The sequence below is a fragment of the Mandrillus leucophaeus genome, unplaced genomic scaffold (genome assembly GCF_000951045.1).
Source record: "Mandrillus leucophaeus isolate KB7577 unplaced genomic scaffold, Mleu.le_1.0 Scaffold453, whole genome shotgun sequence".
Lineage (NCBI taxonomy): Eukaryota > Metazoa > Chordata > Mammalia > Primates > Cercopithecidae > Mandrillus > Mandrillus leucophaeus.
The window spans coordinates 251,787-271,204 of NW_012104843.1; the positions used below are offsets into that span (position 1 = coordinate 251,787).

A 19,418-nucleotide genomic window follows, 5' to 3' on the forward strand; every position below is an offset into this window, starting at 1 on the left:
GCTGCTGCCTTGCAGTTAGATCTCAGACTGTTGTGCTAGCAATGAGGGAGGCTTCGTGGGTGTGGGACTCTCCAAGCCAGGCACAGGATATAATCTCCTCGTGTGCTGTTTGCTAATACCCTTGGAAAAGTGCAGTACTAGGGTGGGAGTGACCCAATTTTCCAGGTGCTGTGTGCCAAGGTTGCCCTTGGCTAGGAAAGGGGATTCCCTTACTCTTTGCGCTTCCCAGGTGAGGCGATGCCTCGCCCTGCTTCGGCTCTCACTCAGTGGGCTGCACCCACTGTCCTGCACCCACTGTGTGACACGTCCCAGTGAGATGAACCTGGTACTCAGTTGGAAATGCAGAAATCACCTGTCTTCTGTGTCCGTCACGCTGGGAGCTGTAGCCTGGAGCTGTTCCTATTTGGCCATCTTGTATTTATTTCCCAACAGATTTTTTTTTTTAAAGTCCCTGAGGTTGCTGACTCATTGCAGACTACTGAAATATTTCAATAAAGGGGAACCACATGAGCATTGAGCAGGAGGTGGGATAGGAAATTAGAGAGTGAGAAGGAGCATTAGGATCAGGACAGTACCAAGAAGGTATGTTTGGTTTTACACGTAACAATCAAGGGTAGAATGAGGACTGTAGCTATGTAGTGTGATACAGTTTTCCCAGTACTTCATCAAGGACTTAATAAATTAGTCTGCATGTTTTTTGTTGAGAAATGTTACTCACTTTAGTTACTGTTACTGTGATACTAATTTCTACTTTTTTTCTTCCACTCAGGACACACAATGGAACCATTCCTCTATTGTGGATTTAACCAGCAGCTAAAAAATTTATAAAGCCCAACTCCATCGAGCATGAAATAAATTCCTTCTCATTCACTAGTAGTTATTGTTTTTAAAACTTTCCTGTATACTTGGCCTTTTGAAGTGCATTTCAGGACCGTGTTAACCTACTGGAAGACTCCCTTATAAACATTAGGTGAAAAATTGCAACGAAGGTGACAGACCACAAGGCTACTACCATAATTACCACACCTGAGACACTTCCAGATAGTTTAACAATTCATTTTTCGAGGTTTTTGGGTTTCTTCCCAGCAGAATATATCTTCCCTGTCTTAAAACTAAAGCAGCTAAAATGTTGGCTAGGCCTGAGGCTCATTACAACAACTTCTTCGCCAATATTTTTCAAATGATTCAGAAGCCAAGCGTTCAAAGTCTTAATTTATTTGTGTGTAAGAGAAGTGTGAGGGTTTTTTTTTCCATTTTGGAAAAACAAAAGAGTTTTTGAGTTTCAGAAAATGTTGTATTTGCTTGATCCATACTCAAAATCAACATGATGTTCTGAAAAGAAAATGATTTGCAATTCTTAGCTACAGGATCTGGGGCAATATTTCCAGATCATTTTTTTCAGAATGAAACAAGAGAATATGAATATTTTATATGGTTGAATAATCAGGGTGGTTTCTGGTGTTGGGAGTTTTTATTTTGAAAAACAAAGCTACTTACTCAATCTATGGAGAAATTTGGAAAAGGAGGTATTTAAGTTTCTAAACTTCTCAATCTAAATTGAGGAATTTGTGATTTTTAAAAAACATTCAAACCCATTTTGTTTTCCATTTATTTTACTCTTAATTTTACCCATTCGCCCAAGTGAACATCCATCATTTGATCAGAGAAGTCTGGTATTAGAAAGAAGCTACCCTGTTAATCAGCACTTTCTTTGAAACCTGGTAGTCACCTGACTCAGCAATAAAAACAGCACCTCTAACAACTACAAATAGCATGATTCAGTGAAAAATCCTGGAACTATTTAATAATATTCCAGGATAATAATACCAAGGTATTCTAATAACATAGTATTCCAGGTTAGTAAGATTAAGGTATTCTAATGACATGAATTTTAGGAGGGTGGCTGGGTTCCTATTCAGTAACATATCTATGATTTACACATATGCATCAGAAAAAGCAGGTGAGAATTGTGCCAGGCACCTCCCAGGGCACTATGATGAATGACTGAGCTTTTCCTGACTCCAGTGTTCTGACAACCAAGAAGAAAAGAGAAGCTTCTACTCACTGATGTGGATAAGTGTAATATTAAAACTGCAGCAATATTTGAAAACAGATTTGAGAAGACATTCTAGAGTAAGAGAAATGGTCAGGCACCATCTAGGCAGAAACAAAAGTGTATGCATTCAGACAGGGACAGATATAACATCTTTCATTGACTCCTCTCCATGCTCTTTAGATCCATTTCGATTTCCCTCCCTTTGTACCTTTCACAGATCCATTCATGCCCTACTCATCCTTCCAGCCAAGTCCAGACCTTTCCTGAAACCCAGGCGAATGTCTTTTGTTCTACCTCAACTCAGCATGCCCCATTGCGCTTACTATTCATACAGAGATCATGAATTTACTGGCCTGTCTCGCCCCAATTCTTCTCCCCCACTATCCTTTTCCAAAATATAAAACAAAAATGGTCCCAGGTCAGCATCTGGCTCACGTGAATGCCGATAATGCCTGAGTGGAAGAATGAGAGAGCGAAGGAAGGAGATCCCTCTGCCTCTCCCTCATGGACCACACAAGTGCACCGGACCCAGCGCCTAAAATCTAGACTGAGCCTGCTGCCGACTCTGTGTCTTTGGGCAAGTCAAATTCTCAGCCTCGATTTCCTTAGCTATTAAATGAATATCTCTATGAGTACTTTTTTCCTGAGATGCTGTGATTCTTAATAAACTACCTATTAAGGTAAAATAAACTATTTTACCTTAATAAACTACCAGCTAAATTGACCCACCATGATCCCTCTCACTATTTGAAAAACGAGGAGAGAAAAACTTTTCTCCATTCAGTGTGTGCAAGGGTGAAGAGAAATAATTTGGTAATTCTTTGATCTTCTTGGACAAAAGAACCAAATAGAAATAGAGAGAAAAAAATATTATTATTTGCTTCTTTGTGCTTTGGATTGAAGTTGACCCTTTCATCTAAAAAAAGAAAGGTCTATAAAATGTCCTGTAATGACTTCAGAAAGATGACAAAAATGTCACAATGACTGGGAGTTTTGGTAGCAGTAATAAGTCCTGGTTGAGGTATTGCAGGTACAATTAAAGCTCATCAAGTCTTTAAATCTATCCCTTCATAGGTTAACCTTCCAGTTCTTAAGAACCAGATTTCATCACTACTTTCCAGGATAGGAATGGATGAATGAGGGGTGGAGCACCGGCAGGAAAGTTGCTCCTGCACAACTCCCACCATAAGATGAGTTGGAAGAGAAACAGATGATGCTCCACGCCATCTTGGCTCAGGAAGCCAGAGGATCCTGGAAGATGGCTTTGCTTCCAGCCAATGCCCATGGCACAGCTCTTCCTTCCCCTGGCCCATTATCCAGGATGTGGGTAAACCTACATCATGTGGAATTATTTCAAGACACTAAGCTCTATTTAAATATGGCATATTGAGGGTCTAACCTGTGTGTCCAGTTTCAAATGGAAATGTTGATTCTAATAATGTATTTTATATCAACTCTGTTGGAATCCAAACTCTGAAATCGCTAGTGCCTAGGAAAGATGGCATTGGTAAGGAGGAAGAACACAGGCTTCACGTCAGGCAGCACCCAGCGTGAATTCCAGGTCTACCGGCTGCCATCAGTGTGACCTTGGCCAAGGGCTTTACCTCCCAGTCTCTCTGTCTGAACGATGAGAAGCACGGCACCCAGGCATTTTTGTGAGCAATCAACAAGATCATGTAGGTAAAGGGTTTCATATAATGTATTAAGATCTCAACAAATAACTGCTTTTATTACTTTCATATTATCAGTGGGTATCACTACACTTCCTCAAAATAATTAGACGTTCATGATTATAGCTCATATATTTGAATCTCTGTTTCTCTTAAGTTTATGAAGAGAAGTGGGTTAGCCTTTAGGGGCCACTGGGTATGAAAAGCACGTACCTCGAAATAGAAGAAACACTCTTAGCCCAGAGAAGTATGTACGGTGAAAGGCCTAAAGGAAAGGCTGGCCTCAGCTCAGCGGCTCGTCAAGGCATGGCCACACTGCACGATTCCCCCATTCCCCCTTCCCTTCCTCCCTTCCTCTCCTCCTTCCTCCCTGCCTTTTTCTCATTTTATCTTATTGCTCTTGCTGCTGTTGGCTTTGCAACACTGAGTACTTGCGCCCCTGTAAGTTAACTGCATATTTGTAAATCACAATCTCTCCTTTAATTGTCATGTAAGCCGACAAGGGAAGGCATCTCAGGAGGTGACATTGAACGGGTTATATAAAAAATAAGAAGGAGCTAGCCATGCACGGGTAACACTGAATTTTAACGTACTTGGCTTTCTTTTTTTGTTTAAAAAAATTATTTATTATTATTACTATTTATTTTTTGGAGATTGGTCTTTACTGTGTTGCTCAGGCTGGAGTGCAGTGGTGCAATCACAGCTCACTGCTACCTCGAACTCCCATGCTCAAGCGATCCTCCCACCTCAGCCTCCCGAGTACCTGGGGCTAGGGTGCATGCCACCATGCCGGGTTAATTTTATTTTATTTATTTATTTTTCTGGTAGAGACAGAGTCTCTCAATGTTGCCCAGGCTAGTCAGACTCCTGGCCCCAAACAATCCTTCCATCTCAGCCTCCAAAACTGCTGAGATTACACGCGTGAGTCACAGTGCCAGCTGTCTAATATATTCTTTATGCATTTAAAAATATGTCGAGAAGCTGGACACGGAGGCTCACGTCTGTAATCCCAGCTTCTGGGGAGGCTGAGGCAAGAGGATCGCTTGAGCCTAGGAGCTCGAGGCTGCAAAGCTATGATTTCACCACTGCACTCCAGCCTGGGAGACAGAGGGAGACTTTGTATCTAAAAAAAACAAACAGCAACAAAAACCGTGCTAAGAATAGGTCCACAAGCTTTGCCAAAGGGATTAATTGGGACCATAAAGGTAAAGAACCCTGGTAGGGGCCAGGGTGGTGGCTCACGCCTGTAATCTCAGCACTTTGGAAGGCCAAGGCAGGCGAATCACTGGAGGTCAGGAATTCGAGATCACCATCAGGAGATGATGGTGAACCTCATCTCTACTAAAAATACAAAAAATTAGCTGGGCGTGGTGGAGCGCCTGTAGTCCCAGCTACTCGGGAGGTTGAGGCAGGAGAATCACTTGAACCTGGGAGGCGGACATTGCAGTGAGCCGAGATCGCACCACTGCACTCCAGCCTGGGCAAAAAAAAAAAAAAAAAAAACCCTGGTAGGGAAGGTGCAAGGAGTTAAAGGCAGAGGAAGATTTCCACTTGGTGGTGAGATGACTCTGCTAGTTTCCTTGCCCTACCTCCTCTTCCAGGATCCCATGCATCCCTGGAATAAGGCAGCCAGAAGGCCCATGACTTTTTGCCCACATGGATTGTGAAGGTGAGTGTGATGGGCTCAAGCCAGGCCAAGAGCTCAGGCGAAGGCCCAGTGACCTGGGGCGGGCCTGGCAGCAGCTGCCTCCAGCCCCGGTCCTCAATGCACCCCCTGTTGCCTGAGCAAGATTTTATTTCTCCTGGGGAATAAAATCACCCTCTTCAAACATAATTATTATCTGATTTCTTGCATTTGACGCTCCAGCGTGTTTTCAGGGACATGTTCTCTGTGAATGCCGAGGGCTGTGAACACATAGGAAAGAGGTAAGGGGTGGAGATGGGGGGAGGATTAAAGGATTAAACTGAAATGACTTGGAGCAATGCATCCCCAACAGGTTCAGGAGGCTGTTTACAAACTGTGGCAAAATTCACCTTCACTCAAACCTTTTATTTCCCCAGAAAACAATACAAATATAGCCAGGTGTCATAAAGTAGGTGTGTTTGAAAATTAATCATACGTGAACATGTATTCCCAATACTACATAGTTCCAAGAGGCCTCAGCTCCGCTTCTGAGCCATCAGCAAGTGGCAATGGCACCGTGCAATAAGTACTTCCTCATTCCTGGATCCTCTCCCCGGGGAAACCTGCCACCAAACATGTTCCCATAACAGGAGCACCCTGCTTAAAGAAACTCTGTTTCCAGTTAAGTTAAAAATTATTTTAAACCACTACTAAATGAACTCATCTTGTGTCTCAAAGACCAGTGTTCTCAGTAAGTTTAAATACTGAAAAATCAAAGCTAAGGCTTAAATACGTGAAATACATCAAAGTCTTGCCTGCTTCATGTACAATGGGACGCTCATTTCCAAAGAGAAGTATTTAAAATAACCAAGCAGTTATTTTATGACTCTAACAAAGAGATCTCTAACACCTGGAAGTATTTTTTTTAAGGAAGGTGACTTGAGTTACTCTAAGCAGGGAGCTCTTTCAGCTTGACGCAGAAACACTAAGGGGAGAATAGCCCCCCTCCTTCAAAAGCAAATTCTTGGTTTTTGGACTAAAGCAATTTAATCATTGATGGCTGTTAGTAAAAGAAAAGCTTTAAGATAGTCTAGAGATTCCACCAGGCAAGCACCGAAACCCTTTCCAGCACAGGACAAGAAAATATGTGGGTGGTGAGAAAGAAAGACAGGGAGAGATACTGAAAGAAAGAGAACAGAGAGAGAGAGAGAGAGAAAGAGAAAGAGAGAGAGAGAAGGAAGGGAGGGAGAGAGGGAGGGAGGGAGGGAATAAAGACCCCATACAAACAGTGAGAGAAAAGTCAAATCCAAACTCCTGGGAGTCTGGCATTTAACACACTTGATTTCTTTTCACCCCCTTATGTGGGAAGATGAAGAGAAGTTTAATCAGAAAACAAGAGGGGGTGGTAAGCAAAAGGATTTAGCAGGGTTTTGTTAAGAGTTCCATTTCCCTAGCAATGCGCTCAGGGTGTCCTTGAAAAAGACAGAAGTTTTGATTATAAGAGAAACACATGTTATGAAGAAGTTAGGCACAAATATTTCTGCAGAAAACCAGTGTGTTATCGGTATCCGCCTACTCCTCTCACAATGGTTCATTTAAATACTTATATTCAATGACACTGTGATTTTTTCATTTAGTATACAAGTTTAGTTGCAGAGAAAAGAACTTTCATTCATTCATCATGAAGCAGTTTTCTCTTTTGTTTCCAAGGACAACAATTTAAATATTCTACCTGATTAAAATTATTATTGTCCTTAGGCAAAACACAATAGCACCACAATATGCAATATATTTAAAATTTCATATCATTCCCATCGTCCTAAGAAGTCACTGTGCCTCTCTCCTAAATCGTTAAAGGTGAAAAACAAAAAAGCAAGTGCAGCCTTTAAGTTGAATAACGACAACCCTTTTGGATGAAAATGCAGCTATATTAAATTTTGCTTATATCGTTTATAACACTTGCATTATTTATATCCTTTATTGAAACACTTAAAACACCAGTTTTCTAACCAGCCCAAACACTTCCGAAGGCCATGAACTTTTCTGCAAAACCCTGAAGGTCTTAGTTATTTCTTCCCCTTTCTGCTGCCACTTCTGCACTTGGTTGTACAGATTTTACTTGCTTATGCTTTAAAACTTTAGCATCCTTGTTTCACTATCCCGGAGCATGTGCTAACGACCATTTCATGAGTATGTGACCTGCACAATCACTTTTGGTTTAGTGCTATGCTGAAACTGTCTTGAAATGTTTAATAATTTAAAGAAAGAGTCCCACATTTTCACTTTGCACTGGCTCCTCAATTTACATGACTGGTCCTGCATGTACCTAGTGGCAGCTGCGATAAGAAACTGTCCTTAAAAATGTCCAGGGGCCAGTACCTCTGATCAAATCATTTGGCACTTGAGATGTCAAATGCATCACCACCTCTAACAGAACACCAGCACTAAGACCCCAAGGTGGCTGGATCCACAGGATTAGAGCTACTTTCATTCCACTACATATCTAGAGGGTCATCTTACAGACAAAGAAATCATGTGAGTTACCTTTTACCTTATGCACCAACGGTAGACAAATACATTTAACAATAAAACACTCTGATTGCAGCTGCACAGAGTTAAATTACCTTGGTGTCATTCTCACTGGGATTGATAACTATATTTTCTCAGTTCTAGCACTATATTTTCCCCCAAAATTAAACCGCCTCTTTATAAACACATATACGTTGAACCTGGTAGTTTTTCTCTTTTTTCAAAAGGCTATTACTAGATTAAGGCTGTATATAACAATAATTGTCTTCATTGTCTCCAATTCTTTGCCTCACATTCTCTCTTCACTCAGCTCCGACTGAGAAGCTGTTCCTTTGCATCACTAAGAATGCCGGCCGGGCGCGGTGGCTCACGTCTGTAATCCCAGGCATTTGGGAGGCCGAGGCAGGTGGATCACGAGGTCAGGAGATCGAGACCATCCTGGCTAACACGGTCAAACCCCATCTCTACTAAAAATACAAAAAATTAGCCTGGCGCTCAGATGGCATGCGCCTGTAGTCCCAGCTACTCGGGAGGCTGAGGCAGAAGAATCACTTGAACCCGGGAGGTGGAGGTTGCAGTGAGCTAGGATCGGGCCACTACACTCCAGCCTGGCAATAGAGCAAGACTCTGTCTTGGAAAAAAAAAAGAATGCCCTTTGCAAGGTCCATAGCTTCCATCTTGGCAAACCCAACAAGCAGTTTACTTTCAGTGCACTTGAACCTGCAGCAGCTTTTGTCAAAAATGATCTTTCTCTCTTTCCTAAACCCTGTTTCTTTTGATCTCCACACTACATATGTCATGCTGCATACATACATCATACATCATACTACAGACTCGTGGTTTCCCTCACGCAGCTTCTCAGTCTCTTCTGCTGGTCATCCCAAACGTCTCCATGTGAACCGACTTCCTGTGGCGGCAGCACATGCTCATTCACCACACAGGTGCAACTGCATGGGGAACGCCTGGGAAGGAGTGTATTTTCCCAAAAAGCAGCCTTTAAAAAGGGGCAAGCAACATAAAGTATACCGAATTGAGGAGCAGAGGCCTGGGTTTTCCATCCTGTAGACCCAACACTTCCTTGTTCCATATTTTAAATCCTGACTTAGACAATGATATTAAAAAAGCATCAAATGGCCGGGCGTGGTGGCTCACGCCTGTAATCCCAGCACTTTGGGAGGCCGAGGTGGGCGGATCACAAGGTCAGGAGATTGAGACCATCCTGGCTAACACAGTGAAATCCCATCTCTACTAAAAATACAAAAAATTAGCCAGGCGTGGTGGTGGGCACCTGTAGTCCCAGCTACTCGGGAGGTTGAGGGAGGAGAATGGCGTGAATCCGGGAGGCGGAACTTGCAGTGAGCCGAGATGGCGCCACTGCGCTCCAGCCTGGGCAACAAGAGCGACACTCGGTCTCAAAAAAAAAAAAAAAAGATATTAGACAATCTCCCTGGACTTTTTTTCCAGCTCAAACACCCTGAGTTTAACCAATTCAGCCAAACTTGGCACAAGATCATCAGACTGCTTCATAAGATCTCACTCCTTCCAGCAGCTTTTTGTCACTATTTAACCAGAACTCCATATTCCTCAATCTTCATTCAAGTCTTGGAGACCTTTGGGAACAATTTTTAAAGGCAATGTGGTACTTCAGTTAAAACAAAGGTTTTTGGCTTACTGTTAAGAGGAAAAACTTCAAGGGTTCCAAAATTAAAGACACAACATATGAACAAGTTCAACTCAGTGACAACCCGGGAAATCTATTAAGTCAAACCAGTGCAGTTCAGGCCCCATCCACACAGGCAGTGCCCAGAACCATAAATTTCTCAGTTTTATTCAAAAAGAATAAAATATTTAGTAAAAAAAACTTAACCAAATAAATTCAAGACCAATACACTGAAAACCTATAAAATTCTTTTGAGAAATTAAGTTCTAAATGAATAAAAAGATAATTCTTATGTGTAGATAGGAAGATTCAACATGGTGAGAGAGCAATTCTCCCCAAATTGATCTATAGATTCCATCCGAGTCCAGCAATATCCCTTGGCTGTGTGTTTTGTTTTTTTTTTTGGTAGAAATTGACAAGCTGCTCCCTAGTTGCCTCAGGACCTTTCTCTTTCTCTCTCTCTCACTCTCTCTCTTTCTGCTCTCATTAAAAAATTAAAAATTTGTTTCCTTTGATTTCCTAAGTTCTTCCCTATATTTTTATTATGATAATACGGTGAGGGAAAATTTACTTTATGTCCAAACTTTGGTAATGAAGGAATCAAAACCCAGGCTGGACCACACTAATAGATCATTCTCTTAAATCACATTTATGTGAGTCTTGTTTAATGTATTTTCTTTTAAAACAAACTGGTAATACTCAAATGGTCTATCCTCACTACACACCCCACTATGATGTACACACAGAACAGTGAGTTTTCTCCCTTTCAGTTCTGGGTTGCACTTTCTACCCCCTCTCCTCCGGGAGCCCTCCCCTGCCTGTCTCCAGCCCCCAGGCTCCAGCTCTGAAGAAGGCTGGCAAGTTTAAGGGCCTCACTGGTTTCCAGGAGAGTGCCAGCTCTCTTTCAGCTCCTGGGGCTATGGGCCCAAGCAGCCCAAAGAGCCCTTCTTTGAATTTGGCATCTGTTTCCTCTTGGGGACTGCAATTCCCACAGAATTCTCCTTTGAGTGTGCTGACAATTACTCAAACTGGAGCTATTAACTGAGGTTTGACTAAAGGTGAAAATCCAGTTAAATAGCTTGAAAATACTTCAGTAGGTTAGGCGCGGTGCCTCACGCCTATATCCCAGCACTTTGGGAGGCCAAGGCGGGCAGATCATGAGGTCAGGAATTGGAGACCAGTCTGGCAAACATAGTGAAACCCCATCTCTACTAAAAATTCAAAAAATTAGCTAGGCGTGATGGTAGGTGCCTGTAATCCCAGTTACTCAGAGGGCTGAGGCAGGGGAATCGCTTGAACCTGGGAGGTGGAGGTTGCAGTGAGCTGAGATCACGCCATTGCACTCCAGCCTGGGCAACAGCGCAAGACTCCGTCTCAAAAAAGTAAGAAAAAAAGAAAATACTTCAGTCTAGACTGTGGTATGGTATATGTTTGTGTGAGAGACACAGGGTAAGCAGCTAGTATTAAAACAGGTGATGTGTCTTCCTGGGCAGTTGGCTGGTGGTACTCCAATCGGGAATACTGCCCACATTCCAGGGGCACCCTGCTCTGTCTGTCTCCATGACACCAGCACTTTGTTAATTACCAGGGAGATATAGCAATGGGATATTAGTAAAATCAGTGGATTGTTAATGGCATGATGACTAATAGAAACAGATTTCCACTGGTGAAATTCATGATAGTCAAGGTCTCCATATCAATTACATTTTAGAGCTGGGCATCGTGGCTCACACCCATACCCAGCATTTTGGGAGGTCAGGGCAGGAAGACTGCTTGAGCCCAGGAGTATAACACCAGCCTGGGCAACAATTTTTTTTAATTAGCTGGGCATGGTAGTGCATGTCTGTAGTCCCAGCTACCCAGGAAGCTGAAATGGGAAGACCACTTGAGCTCAGGAGGTCAAGGCTAAAATGAGCTGTGATCACACCACTGCACTCCAGCCTAGGTGACCAAGCAAGACTCTCTCTCTCTCTCTCTCTTCCCCCTCTGAGCCCCCTCTCATTCCATATGTACATATATAAAATGTAGAGCAACTTCTGTCTATAGCATAATAAAGAAGTTGACAAATTCTCTCCCACCCAAAAAAATTAAGTAAGTGAACAAAGTTTTCGAAAGCAACCATTTCAGGACTCTGAAAATCACCTTAAGACAAACAACAAACTGAGAAGCTTTTCTTTAGGAAAAGCTGCTAGAGTTTTGGGTAAGATGCATGGAAGAGAGCGGCCTTCCAGCAGAGGTGGCTCCATTCTCACCCCAACCCGTCGGCAGGGGCATTTCCTAAGGCAGGGCTAGCCGCTAAAGCCAGCAGCTCCACTGATGGAGAAGGCTGACTTGACTCAGAGCAGAGCGGAAGGACATGCCCAATGATCTTATCAGCAAAAGTAGTGAACTTGGTAGAAAATGAATGGGGAAAGCTCACAGCCGGGCTAGCCTGAGGTTTTTGTCCTAGTAGGGTGCATGTAACCATACAGCTGGGCCAACCAAAATTGTAGTAACAAGATCCTGGAAACAGGAGAGCCACAGAAAGGCTGGATCAGTTCTCCATCCACACCAGGCTTCTTTATTCAAAAGGAACAAAATACTTGAACAACAACAACAAAAAAAAATGAATGAAAGAAATTCAAGAAAATTCAAGAAATTCAAGAAAAATTCAATGAAAGAAATGTTATACACTGAAAACCTTTAAAAATTTTGGGGGAGAAATTAAAGAAGATTTAAATGAATGAGAAGATATTTCTTATTCATGGACAGGAAGACTCAATATTGTTAGACAGCAGTTCTCCTGAAATTGATCTATAGATTCCATCCGATTGCTATCAAAATCTCAGCTGGCTTTTTTTCTTTCTTTCTTTCTTTTTTTTTTTTTTGGTAGAAATTGGCAAGCTGATACAATTGGAAATACAAATGACCTAGAACAGTTAAAGCAATTTAGAAAAAGTTAACAAAGTTGAATGACTTACACTAGTGTTTCAAAATTTACTATAAAGCCAAAGAAGCCCAGACAGTGTGATATTAGCATAAAAACAGACGCATAGATCAATAGAACAAAATAGAGCCCAAAAATACATACTTACATTTATGGTCATTTGATTTTTGGCAAAGGTGCGAAGGCGATTTTGTATTTTCAACAAACGTTGTTGGGATCACTGGATATCTATATGCAAAAAATGAACTTACACCCTGACTCCTTACCGTACACAAAAGCTAACTCAAATGGATCATAAGACCTAAATTTAAGAGCTAAATTACAAACTTTCCAGAAGAAAATCTGTGATCTTGGATTAGGCAAAGAAATTCTCAAAGATGACACCGAAAGAATAACCCACAAAAGAAAACAATTGATCAAATAGAGATCATCAAAATAAAAATAAATTTAAAAAATTTAAAAACCTATGGCACTGCAAAACATACCGTTAAGAAAACAAAAAGACAAGCATAGACTGGGAGAAAATACTTTCAAATTACATGTCTGATAAAGGCTTTGTATCCAGGAAATATGCAAAAGTCTTAACTAAGAAAATAAATAACTTGATTAAAAATTGGTCAAAATACTTGAATAGCCATTTCACCAAAGATATATGAATGGCTAAGAAGCATTTGAAAAGATGCTCAATGTCATTAATCATTGGAGAAGTACAAAATAATACCACAAGATACCACTCTGAACCCATTGTACGTCTATCATCAGAAAGGTAACGCATAGTGTTGGTAAGAATGTGGGGAAGCCGGAGCACTCAGACACTGCCGGTAGGGCTGTAAAACTGTGCAGATACTTTGAAAAACACAAACTTACCACATGATCCATATTCTAATCCTAGGAATTTCACTCAAGAGAAATGAAACCTATATCTAAACAAAGAATTGTATGTGAATGTTTACAGCATTCTTCTTGACAGCTCCAAAAACCTGAAAACAATCAAAACGTCCATCAACTGATGACTGAATAAATAAAATGTGGTGTATCTACACACTGGAATACCATTCAGCAATAAAGTAGAACATTATTGACATACACTACAACATAGATGAACCCAGAAAATACTAAGTGAAAGAAGTACACACACAAGACTCCATTTTGGTTGGGTAAGGTGGCTCACGCCTGTAATCCCAGCACTCTGGGGAGGCCGAGACAGACAGATCACTTGAGGCCAGGAGTTCTAGGCTACCCTGTCCAACATGGTGAAACCCTGCCTCTACTAAAAATACAACAATTAGCCAGGCGTGGTGGCAGGCACCTGTAATCCCAGCTACTCAGGAGGCTGAGGCAGGAGAATGACTTGAACCCGGGAGGCGGAGGTTGCAGTGAGCCAAGATTGCCACTGCACTCCAGCTTGAGCGACAGAACTGGACTCCATCTCAAAAAAAAAAAAAAAAAAGACTCCATTTTGTATGACTCCATGTATATGAAATTTCCAGAAAAGGCACTTCTCAAAGTACAGAAAGCAGATGATTGCTGGATGCCAGAGTAAGGGTGGGAGCAGTGGCTGGGCACAAATGAAAATGATGACACTTTCTGTAGTCTTGGAAAGGTTCACACCAGGTTGTGGTGACTATCGTATAACGCTCTAAATTTACTAAAAAACATTAAACTGTACACTTACAACTGGCAGAAGTTTAGGGTATATAAATTACACTACAATAAAACTGTCAAAACAGAGATTCTCCTCACTCTTGTAAGTACATGGTATAAATTTATGTGGCCTGAAACTCACATCCTGAAGGAATGTGATGGAACCTGACACTTGATCCCTGAAATATCCTGTATCCAGCATTAGGAAGGCTGCCAATCGCCAAGAGAGAAGTCTGAATACCCAAAAAGACAGAAAGCTGTGACTATCAGTTTGAGGATACGGCCTAGGACTTGTTATGAGTCTGCTTCCTAGCAAAGGTATGTTCATAATGTGTACTGCAGAAGTGCATGTAGGATTCAAGTTATTCTCTTGTGAGTGTCTATGCGGTCAGATTGTAGGGACTAGCCAATCCTCGTGTACCTCCATCTTCTTCAGTGGCTTCCATTATCCACCAAAAAGTAGATACACATTTTATTCATATTTTTATTTTTAGAGATGGGGTCTCACCCGGTGGCCTAGGCTAGAACACAGTGGTACAATTAAAGCTTACTGCAGCCTCGACCTCTTGGGCTCAAGCGATCCTCCTGCTTCAGCATCCTAAGTAGCTGGGGCTACAGATGCATGCCACCACACCTGGCTAATTTCTATTTTTTTTGTAGAGAGGGAGGTCTCCCTGTGTTGCCCAGGCTGGTCTCGAACTCCTGGGCTCAAGGGATCTTCCTGCCTCAGCCTCTCAAAGTACTGAGACTACAGGTGTGACCACCACATCTGGCCCCTACAACAGTGACCAAGGCGTTATTTTCTTTAGTAGCCAATTCCTTCAAATATTATTTTGGATTTATTTTAATACTGAATTTGAAATTATTCCCTTTACTGAAAACCATCTTATATACACACTTTCAAGGAAAGTTGGATCATCTAAAACACGGCCCATTTAAATTCAGTCAATTACAATAATTAAAAGTAAACCAACAAAGTTAGAAACCACCAAAGACACAGGAGGTGTTATGCTCATATTTCTAAAGAGAACGGGTCACTCTTTTGTTTAGTAATAAGTGATTTTTATCAAACAAAAATCCATCTGTGACATAAATTCTGTATGCCTTTGTTCTGTGCCTGAGAGGAGGAGGAAGTCTCAGCCCAGAACGCCTGGAGGAGAACAGCTGGTCTCTCACTTAAAGAAAGCCCTTTAAAGCCATACAGGTACAGTTCCCTTAAAAACAAAACAAACCAAAAAAACCCTCTGCTATATGTAAAAATATCACTACTCAGCAAATGCCAACAAGTCTGCAGTCACACTAGAGTATTCTGAAGTCATATTCTTTAAAAGGAGACTTCATGCAGTAGAAATGTAGTGTTAAATTACAATTCTCCTTCTGTTGACAACGATACTATCCCACAGCAATAAGTGGAGTGACATAGGTGTCTGAGACTTTCAGAAACAGAAATCTCTCCCAAATCTGAACTGAGGAACACACTTAGTAGGATCCTTGGACATTTCTCATGCCTGACTCCTAGCACTGGGGTCTGGAGTACAAGTCACCTGTATGGATGGCACTTTCTAGAAACTCAACAAACACTTGTTGACTATGTGTGTTAATGAATTTCTGGCTTGAGATGCCTAGAGATCAATGGCTCTAAAGCTAGAAATAAGTTTTTGCTGAGTATAATGTAAGTTTTAAGGTTGGATGGACTATTCATCATCAGGAAATAATCCTTTTACAAAAAACGTAATCCATTTCTTCTTTGCATTGACTGGGTAGATGAGCATATGCCAGATTAATAATGTCTTCAAGTCATCAGGGTCCTCCTAGTTACTAGATTCTGCGGATTTTCTGTATCCGTCCTTGGACTCCACTCATGAGTGCAGAGAGTGTCTGAATTTCTTGTTTTTGCTGCTGGCTTGTTCCTGTCCTTGTATTCTGGTTTAGAACGTGAGTGGAGGCCTGCCGGGCGCGGTGGCTCACACCTGTAATCCCACCAACTTTGGGAGGCCGAGGCGGGTGGCTCACGAGGTCAGGAGATTGAGACCATCCTGGCTAACACAGTGAACTAAAAATACAAAAAATTAGCCAGGCGTGGTGTGGTGGCAGCGCCTGCAGTCCCACCTACTCGGGAGACTGAGGCAGGAGAATGGTGTGAACCCGGGAGGCAGAGCTTACAGTGAGCCGAGATCGCGCCACTGCACTCCAGCCAGGACGACAGAGCAAGATTCGTCTCAAAAATAAAAAAATTAAAAAAAGTAATGTGAGCGGAGGCCTTGGTTCCAAAAGGTCTATCCATTATCTTTCTTAGTCTGGTTACCTGGATTCTTCGTTGTTCCCTGTCTTTAAATCCTCCCTGGGGCTGGGCATGGTGGCTCACGCCTATAATCCCAGCACTTTGGGAGGCTGAGGCCGGCGGATCACGAGGTCAAGAGATCGAGACCATCCTGGCTAACATGGTGAAACCTTGTCTCTACTAAAAATACAAAACATTAGCCGGGCGTGATGGCAGGTGCGCCTATAGTCCCAGCTACTGGGGAGGCTGAGGCAGGAGAATGGCGTGAACCCGGGAGGCGGAGCTTGCAGTGAGCTGAGATCACATCACTCCACTCCGGCCTGGGGGACACAGCAAGACTCCATGTCAAAAAAAAAAAAAAAGTGAGCGGAGGCCTTTGTTCCAAAAAGGTCTGTCCATTCTCTTTCTTAGTCTACTTACCTGGATTCTTCCTTGTTCCCTGTCTTTAAATCCTGCCTTAGGCCGGGTGTGGTGGCTCATGCCTGTAATCCCAGCACCTTGGGAGGCCAAGATAGATGGGTGGTGGATCACCTGAGGTCAGGAGTTCGAGACCAGTCTGGCCAACATGGTGAAACCCCATCTCTACTAAAAATACAAAAAAAAATTAGCCAGGCATGGTGGTGGGTGCCTATAGTCCCAGCTACTCAGGAGGCTGAGGCAGAAGAATCGCTTAAACCCAGGAGGCGGAGGTTACATTGAGCCGAGATTGTGCCACTGCACTTCACCCTGGGTGACAGAGTAAGACTCAGTCTAAAAAAAAAAAAAAAATCCTGCCTGGGTGACTGAGGTCTCCTAGCCTTCTGGAGCCAGCCCCTGCCCTTCCCCAGGAGATCTTCGCTCTGCTTCCTCACTAGTGACTTCCCTAACCCCCTCTGCCCGTCTGTCTGATCTCTAAATAATACCCACCATTTTTTTTTTTGAGACAGAGTCTCACTCTGTTGCCCAAGCTGGAGTGCAGTGGCACAATGTCAGCTCACTGCAACCTCCGTCTCCTGGATTCAAGTAATTCTCTGCCTCAGCCTCCTGAGTAGCTGGGATTACAGGCGACCGCCCCCACACCTGGCTAATTTTTGTATTTTTATTAGAGACGGGGTTTCATCATGTTGGCCAGGCTGGTCTTGAACTCCTGACCTCATGGTCCACCCACCTCGGCCTACCAAAGTACTGGGCTTACAGACGTGAGCCACCGCGTCCAGCCAATACCTACTATTAATAGATTTCCATTGCTTGTCTGTATTGGAATTTGTTTATTCAACAAATATTTACAGAATCTACTCCGTATGTCAAGCACTGTGCTAGGCACAGCAAATGTAGGCAAACCTCTCGGCCCTTAAGGAGAGACAGGCAAGTTAACAAATAGGTGCAAAATGATGTACTGGTCAGATGTACAGAGAAATCACTACGGAAACAATAAGAAGGATGACAGGGTGGGCTGGAATAAGTCAGAGTGCCATAGGTGAAATAAATATCACGTGATGGAACTACAGCTATCACAGAATGGTCAAGATGTGGTTAGCAGTAAGAGAAGAGGCTATGGAGAGGTCTGAGCAGAGCCTTGGAAGTCCCACTCAATAGAGAATGAGATGGCCTTGGATCACAGAGGGCCTTGGAAGTCCCACTCAACAGAGAATGAGATGCCACTGAAGCAATTCAACAGGGATGGGATGACACGGTCAACCTCACCGTCCATTAACTCAGGGGGAACTTCCAATGCCAACAGCTTTCCGGGCTCTTGGAAAACAGTTACATTACATGCTACGTTAGACTTCATCCCACACTTGCAGCTGGACTGGCCCTTCCAGAAGAACCTGCTTCACCCTGCAGACAGGCCCAGGTCCAGGTTCTGGCTCTGCTCGGTTGGGGTCAGTGTGATACCTCTCCAAGTGCCTGTAGCAGGGAAGCCAGGTAAGCAGCTCGTCTGTAAGTCAATATAGGCAGATGTGTAAGGGGTGTGTGTGTGCATGTGTGTCTGTGTGTGACAGGGACATGGAAAGGAAAATGGCTCTTGTTTTGTTGGGTGGAAGAGAAATAACAAGCCAAATATTGAGGAAAACTTCTGAAGGAGGCCAGAAAAGCAAGTGCATAATGAATTATTAATTAAAGACAAGAGCAGGCCAGGCACGGTGGCTCACACCTGTAAGCCCAGCACCCTGGGAGGCCAAGGCAGGTGGATCACCTGAGGTCAGGATTCTCAAGACCAGCCTGGCCAACATGGTGAAACCCCATCTCTACAAAAATACAAAAATTAGCTGGGCATGATGGCTGGTGCTTGTAATCCAGTTACTTGGGAGGCTGAGGTGGGAGAACGACTTGAACCCGGGAGGCGGAGGTTGCAGTGAGCTGAGATAGCGCCTCTGCACTCGAGCCTGGGCAACACAGTGAGACTTCATCTCAATCAATCAATCAATCAATCAATAAGCAGAAGAGGACCGGAGCAGTAGGTGAATAAAGATAACCAGACCCTGGATTCACCAGACATGAGAAGGTACAAGAGGAGATCAGCAGGTTGTATCAGGGGAGAAGGGGGTAGCCCAGTTAATCCCACAGAAAAGGCTCCTGTGACCTGTCCATGTAAAGGCATTGAGAAAGAAGGGATGCAGCACAGAATAATGTCTGAATATGGAAGACACTTACTAAATTTTGGATGAATTTGTTAAAGAATGAACAATTCAGTGCAACACCAGATCAATCAACACCCAATTCTGTAACACGACACTTTATCCCAAAACATGAGGACTGTAAATGTCATACATGATCAAGAGTATTTTTCAAAGAAAGAAGGGTCTTGGTGAATGACCAAGTCAGCAAAGCAAGACTCAACTGTGGGGAAGCCCCTTTAAACACAAGAGCAACAATGATGCATCGGGTGAGACCTTTCCAAGTGAAAAACGCTACATAAAGGACAATGGGGACACAGAAGAAACCGGCTTTCCCTGAGCCACGTCACTGATCCAACGTGATCTCTAAGTGCACAGATTGCTCACAGCTCTGAGATGTGTGGGTGTTGTTATCCCCACTTCACAGAGCT

At 42.9% G+C, this 19,418-nt stretch overlaps 1 protein-coding gene across 1 annotated transcript in view; it reads right to left on the minus strand.

The window, feature by feature from the left end:
* LAMA1 (laminin, alpha 1) overlaps nucleotides 1-18,161 on the minus strand; it is a 173,431-nt gene extending 155,270 nt beyond the window's left edge. Inside the window, 2 exon segments of the mRNA XM_011994364.1 lie at nucleotides 5,316-5,528; nucleotides 18,074-18,161. Coding sequence (XP_011849754.1) covers nucleotides 5,316-5,528; nucleotides 18,074-18,161 — 301 coding nt within the window.
* Between the last annotated feature and the right edge of the window lie 1,257 nt (nucleotides 18,162-19,418).